The 7,386-nt window shown below is 33.5% G+C and overlaps 1 protein-coding gene across 1 annotated transcript; it reads left to right on the forward strand.

Moving 5' to 3' along the window:
* The first annotated feature begins 214 nt into the window (after nucleotides 1-214).
* LOC117107696 (carcinoembryonic antigen-related cell adhesion molecule 1-like) lies at nucleotides 215-7,386 on the forward strand. The gene is made up of 5 exons (XM_033249431.1): nucleotides 215-254; nucleotides 1,936-2,214; nucleotides 4,451-4,542; nucleotides 4,832-5,035; nucleotides 7,177-7,386. Exons 1-5 carry the CDS (start codon nucleotides 215-217, stop codon nucleotides 7,384-7,386), a joined length of 825 nt encoding a protein of 274 aa, XP_033105322.1.

Below are 7,386 nucleotides of genomic sequence, written 5' to 3' on the forward strand. Positions count from 1 at the left end.
AAAATTATATATTATATAAAATATTATATAATATATAATTTTTTTATATATTATATAAAAAATTTTATATTATAAAGTATTATATATTATATAAAATATTATAGATTATATAAAAACTTATATATTATATAAAATATTATATATTATATAAAATATTATATAGATATATAACGTAAAAAACCATGTCATTTTTTGCTAAATAATAAGTGAACAGATGGCGCCTCATAGTTTTACGGCACCAGCGAATTCAATGGGTGAGCATGTTACTGATGCATTGATTAAAATCTGGAACCTTTGGTAATAATATTTTAGACTTAGCTTAGATGGAGATGTTAATGAAGCAGTTGATATGTTTTATCATCTTTTTAGCAACAGTTAATGATATTGAGTTATTATTTAATTTATTTATTCTACCTTCCGTTGCATTTTATTTCTTAACCATCACTTTTTTCCCGATGATGTTAAATTGTTTTGTTTTTCTTAACAAGCAATGTGGAAATTTGATCTTGACTTGATATTAAAAGTTACAAAAATTGTATCAATTAGTTTTTTATCAAGTTCATCTATCATATTGATAATCTAACATTGAGCCTATTCCTGTACATAACGTTTTGGGTGTGTTTATGATTGTGAATTGAATTGAGGGGGCAGGGGCAGACTCCCCCCCACCCCCGCCCACCTGACGTTTTTACCGGACTGAACAAGCCGTCGTATCGGGCTGGAATAAGAGAAAAGAAAAAGGTGAGATGGAGGGAGAGAAAAAAAGAAGGAGAAAAGAAAAGGAAAGGAAAAAGGAAAAGAAAAAGAGAAGAGAAAAATAAAGACAAGAATAAAAAGAAAGATATAATAACCAGACTCACAACACCCTGCAACCCCTTCTCCATTTTAAAAAGTATCCACATAGCTCCTTAGAGCTAAGCCGCCAGCAGATATTCTCCGCAGTGGCGTAACCACCTGGGGACAAAGGGAAAATATCCATCTGTGGAAAATTTTTTCCCAGCCCTTGAAGATGCCCTTTTCCCCCTGAAAGTGCCTAAAAATCTCAAATTTCTTATTGAAGTAGGCCAATTTCCTCTAAAAATTGCACATTTTAGGGATTTTTGATCAATTCCGACGAAATTAGAATTTGAATTTGCGCGCTACGAGCCTATACTGTTGGGGGTTTTTTTAGGGTTGGCCTTTAAGTTATTTAAACACATAATAGTCCCAAACTAAAGGGAAAAAAAAATTAAGATAGGTCGTTTTACTTTAAAAGAAGGGCCTCAATGTGCAATGATGGTGAAAGAATATGTTTGTAATAAATAAAGCCATAATGAAAATGCTTATATTTAGTTTAAAAAATACACGTGTGTGGCCATATATAACATAAGTCCTAAACTAAAAAAAAAAAATTTTTTGCGCGCTTCGCGAGCATTTTTGAATGTGAAAACTTGTGATTGTCCTTCTTTGTCTTCTAAGTTAATTGAACAGATAATAGTCCCAACTCAAATAGAAAGAACATTTATGATAGTTCGTTTTACCTAAAAGTAGGGTCTCGATGTGTATTGATGGTAAAAGAATATGTTTGTAATAAATAAAGCCATAATGAAAATGCTTATATTTAGTTTCAAACACACGTGTGTGGCCTATATTATAAATAAGATAAGCCCTATGTCGTATTGTTTTCTATATGGGGGAAGGGCGGGTATGATAAATTAATAACCGGGAAAGTTATGCCCCAACCCTCTGACTCAAGACCCCTGTTACGCGCCTGTCCAGTGACGATCCTGTGCAACTACTACTGAACAACTGAAGATAACGTGAAAACTATAATATCTGTCTCTTATACACATCTATAATACACAACATCTGTAAATTGCTTTCATCCAGAAGCACGAAACACCCTCCTTTTTCTCAGAGCTCAACTAATGGAAGTATGAATTTATTTGTTATTAGATCTACACAAGCCAGTTATCACGGTATCTAATAGCAGTGTGTATGAAGGCAACTCGTTTACCTTAACCTGCAGTATCAATGCCAATCCACCTACACCGACACAGGTCACTTGGTTAAAAGACAACATCATCATCACACAAAATAGTTCAAGATATGAAATATATGAAGATTTTAAAATCCTTCGAGTTCCAGTTGCATCTGTTAATGAAAGTGGAAATTACCAATGCAGAGTAGAAGGAAAAACCAGCTTCAATCTAAATATATCGGTTATCAAATTCTGTGAGTAGGCCTACCAACAATTACATAATTTATATTTAATAATTGTCCATCTGATATAATAATAATAATTATTATTATTATGTGCTCTTTGTTTTCTTAGGCCTACCCTTTAAAAACATCAGTTTTTAGTATAGCGGGTAATGGTGTCTTGTTTCCCAGGATACGCTAACAATCAATATTATTATATATAATTAGTCAGTCAGTAAATCAATCAATCAATTTACTGTACTTTTATTTTGTTTTCAATTTTGAAGATTTTATTTTCTGTGTGTAAAACATTTGAATGACCTAATTTATTGGTTTAAACTTTACACATAATGGTGGAAAATGAAAGTATGCAACATTAATTAAAAGTTGTAGTGCTCCGCTAAAAAGGATAAATTATTTATCTACTACTACTAATAGGGGCCTATACACTTTTTTTTTATATAAGAACACATTTTATAAGAACACTGAGGCTGAAATTGCTTAAAAATTAAGAACAAAATAAGAACAAATTGAGGCTGAGGTAAGATGTCAAATGAGGTTTTTGAAAAACCAAAAAAATATATCTGTACCTTATGTGCAGTAATGTAGGTGTGACTATGTAATACTATACCCCCTATAATCAGGTGTACTGTCATTTGGGGCAATTTTTACCAGGCCTTTTTTCTGGGGCAAATTTTCCAGGGCATTTTTTCAGGGCCCATTTTTGCTTTGTTTGAAAAGTGTGTAAAATAAAAACAAATTAAGAACATCTTGAGCCTGAAATCGCCCCCCCCCCCCAAAAAAAAGAACACTGAGCCTGGGAAAAGTTTTACTGGTTCTTATTTTAAAAAAAGTGTAATGCAACAGACTGAAGGAATTGAATTAGTTACTAGCAGACCGCACTAATTAAATTACAGTAATTAGTAGCCAATCAAATAGTCAACAATAAACGGCGATTCATGCCTTAGTTGACGAACAATTCTATAATGGAGAATTAGTTTCGGAAGGAGAATTTTCAGCAAGTTTTAAGATGGATAAAACTACATGTAGAAATGCAAGCGTTATTTGCTTCACAAGAAATGGTCTAACGAGAACTTCCACAGAACTGCAGATATCCAATACTGACAAATACTGTATGTTAATAGGACAGTTTTACAAATAATAACGATAGTGACTTAACAATTATAAAATGCCATTACTGTAATAATTAGAGACCCAATAAAAAATTTAAAGATAGTGTGATTGTTTAATAATAATTCATGATTGACCATCATTTTATGTTCTAAAAATACTCAAGAACTACCATTATATTATGTAATGTTGACAATTTATAAAGAATATATCAGATGTCTTATTGAATATGCGTTCCACAGCATGGAATGCTGGCATAAAATTGTAAACATGTGGCGCTGTTAGAGAGCATACAGATCAGAATCATACTTGACAACCCTCACAATATTATAATAGTGCTCTAACCTAAAAATAGTAGACGAAACAAATCTAGGTTTAGAATTCGCTCACCAACTATGCAAATCTCCAAATTTTAGTTCCAGAATATCCTGATCAAATAGACCATCAGTAGAAACCAGCAGAATACTTCAGACTTTCATTATATTTTAACCCAAAATAATATAAATTTAACTTCAAGCTCAGAGGACCTCAACTTTCTTAAGTTACGATATATTATTCCATCTAAGCCATGCTTTTATTTTATATCAATATTACTGTTGTATGACTTTACACTAATTTTTTTTAAATTTATTTATGTAGGCCATTGTTGTTTTTTAATGTTTGTTCTGATGTATGACCAAAGTCTATTATTTTTTAACGGTATCATTTCATTCGTAATTTAGCTGCCAAACTACAATGATTATATTTTTAAATAAAACTTGGAACATTAGAAGTAAAAACGTAATATATTACTAAAATTTACTATTATAAATTTTGTTTAATTTCCTACACATGAGCAGATAAACATATATTGACCAAAACGATTAAGAATTTCTAGGTTATGCTAATGCCGGACCTCATGTTGGAGTGCTTTTTGAGCTAGCAAGACAATTATGTAGGGTAACAAGACTGAAGACAGTTCCGAACGTCATTTGAACTTATGTGATTTATACAAGAGTACCCGTCTTCTTTCTGCACCCCTCCTATAAATATCTGCACCCGCCCCAGTATACCTCACATCCTTGCGAAAGGTCGCAAGAGGCGGTCTTTCGCGCAATATGTAATGAGAACATGGAATGTCATTTCAATTTTTCCTTAGGTGTTCCATCTACGATGGTCCTCATTTTTACTACATTTGCAGCAATAATTTTTGGTTCCCTTCCCACTTGTCTGATGTGCTACTATATTCGTGTAAGTATTGTCATAATTTTTGTTTTTTTACAACATATATGGCCTATGCCAGTAAACAAGACTGATGAATGCACTTTTTGTAATATACTTGCCTTTGTTAAAGGTGAAGTTTAGACAAGCATTTAGCTTTTTAACTGTCCCTTGTCCACTTTTTAATACTTTTTTTGCGTTAATGAATAAATGAAATATTGAATTGAATTGAATATATTGCCATAATTTATGTATTGTTAAATTAACTAGGCCAAGTACATTTTTTAACATTAATCAAATATTGTTTATTTTTTTCTAGAAAAGAAAAGAAAGAGAATTTCATCTCCAGTATCAGAACGCTCATTACCAAGCTCTGAGTAATAGGCCTACTCCTGCAGTTTACAATGAACTTAACAAAGTGAATGATAACGCTTATAGTACCACGAAGAACGACGCAAACGCAACATCTGCTGCAGTAGATGAAACGCGCACTAAGGTTGATCTCATTTACGAAGATGTCAAGGCATGAAGTCAGATTTGAAGAATCCCGTAATGTATAGAAGAGTTGAAAATGGAGCATAGAATAGAAATTGTGACATTAACATAGGCCTATAGAAAACTTATACAAAATCTACAAATCCAGCCATATAAATAGGCCTAATTGCTAATTAATGATTGAAATAAAGATTTGACAATAGATAAAAGAAAAGTAGGCCTATTTATATAGATTTATATGCAGTTGTGATGAAATACTCGCAGTGATATAAGTGTTAGGCTACGTTCAGACTTGGAGATAAGCTAGGCTTGAGTTAAGCCCGGCTCAACGTTAAGCCCTTCTTAACTTTGCCGGGCATTCAGACTAGCGGGTTTAGCCACGAGAATTTGCATAATAATGAACCGTAACCAGGAAACGTGTTTCAAAACATTGCTCGCGAAACGTACGTTCGCTCACGGCGTACGTAATTAAATGCTGATTGGTCATTTCGTTACCCGAAGTCAATGCAAGACCCCCCGCAACGATTAAAGCCCGGCTTTGAAAAGTTAAACCGTGTGCCGCGCCAGGCCTATAGTTACTATAGGAGCACACAGCCCGGCTTAAGATAAGCCACCTAGTTCAGACCAGACTGGCAGGTGGATAAACCCGGTGAGTCTAGCTGGGTTTATCCACCTAGTCTGAACTAGACCCTATTAAATTAAATTATCATCATCATTAACATCACTGCCACCTTTCTATCATTGTCAAAATCACTTTAACAACCATTATCATTATCACTATTAAAATCACCAATATATTCACCATCATCATCCCGTACCTTGCTTTAAAGCTATCAACCATCGAGCGTGTCAATTTGTATACGGGCATTACCCTTAATACTACCTCGTCCTTTGGATGGATCATTAAGCCGTTGGTCAAGTACCTGTCTCTTATACACATCTAGATGTGTATAAGAGACAGGTACGAAACACCCTCCTTTTTCTCAGAGCTCAACTAATGGAAGTATGAATTTATTTGTTATTAGATCTAGACAAGCCAGTTATCACAGTATCTAATAGCAGTGTGTATGAAGGCAACTCGTTTACCTTAACCTGCAGTATCAATGCCAATCCACCTACACCGACACAGGTCACTTGGTTAAAAGACAACATCATCATCACACAAAATAGTTCAAGATATGAAATATATGAAGATTTTAAAATCCTTCGAGTTCCAGTTGCATCTGTTAATGATAGTGGAAATTACCAATGCAGAGTAGAAAATGAGGTACATGTAGAAGGAAAAACCAGTTTGAATCTAAATATATCGGTTATCAGATTCTGTGAGTACCAACAATTATATAATTAATATTTAATAATTGTCCATCTGATATAATAATAAAAATTATTATTATTATTATGTGCTCTTTGTTTTCTTAAGATATGCCTACCCTATAAAAACATCAGTTTTTAGTATAGCGGGTAATGGTGTCTTGTTTCCCAGGATACGCTATCAATCAATATTATTATGGTTACGCTAATGCCGGACCTCATGTTGGAGTGCTTTTTGAGCTAGCAAAAAAATTATGCAGGGTAACAAGACAGAAGACAGTTCCGAACGTCATTTGAACTTATGTGATTTATACAAGAGTACCGGTTTTCTTTCTGCACCCCTCCTATAAATATCTGCACCCGCCCCAGTATACCTCACATCCTTGCGAAAGGTCGCAAGAGGCGGTCTTTCGCGCAATATGTAATGAGAACATGGAATATCATTTCAATTTTTCCTTAGGTGTTCCAGATTTACAATACAAAATATCTACGATGGTCCTCATTTTTACTACATTTGCAGCAATAATTTTTGGTTCCCTTCCCACTTGTCTGATGTGCTACTATATTCGTGTAAGTATTGTCATAATTTTTGTTTTTTTACAACATATAGGGCCTATGCCAGTAAACAAGACTGATGAATGCACTTTTTGAAATATACTTGTCCTTGTTAAAGGTGAAGTTTAGACAAGCATTCAGCTTTTTAACTGTCCCTTGTCCACTTTTTAATACTTTTTTGTGTTAATGAATAAATGAAATATTGAATTGAATTGAATATATTGCCATAATTTATGTGTTGTTAAATTAACTAGGCCAAGTACATTTTTTAACATTAATCAAATATTGTTTATTTTCTTCTAGAAAAGAAAAGAAAGAGAATTTCATCTCCAGTATCAGAACGCTCATTACCAAGCTCTGAGTAATAGGCCTACTCCTGCAGTTTACAATGAACTTAACAAAGTGAATGATAACACTTATAGTACCACGAAGAACGACGCAAACGCAACATCTGCTGCAGTAGATGAAACGCGCACTAAGGTTGATCCCATTTACGAAGATGTCAAGGCATGA

The sequence above is a fragment of the Anneissia japonica genome, unplaced genomic scaffold, assembly GCF_011630105.1.
Source record: "Anneissia japonica isolate Jap-2015-1 unplaced genomic scaffold, ASM1163010v1 scaffold15138_len36460_cov93, whole genome shotgun sequence".
Taxonomy (NCBI): Eukaryota; Metazoa; Echinodermata; class Crinoidea; order Comatulida; family Comatulidae; genus Anneissia; species Anneissia japonica.

Coding starts and splice junctions, on each gene's coding strand:
- LOC117107696 (XM_033249431.1), top strand. CDS start 215: ATGGCGCCTCATAGTTTTACGGCACCAGCGAATTCAATGG. Junction 4,543..4,831: donor TGATGTGCTACTATATTCGT/GTAAGTATTGTC, acceptor ATTTTTTTCTAG/AAAAGAAAAGAAAGAGAATT. Junction 5,036..7,176: donor TCATTTACGAAGATGTCAAG/GCATGAAGTCAG, acceptor ATTTTCTTCTAG/AAAAGAAAAGAAAGAGAATT.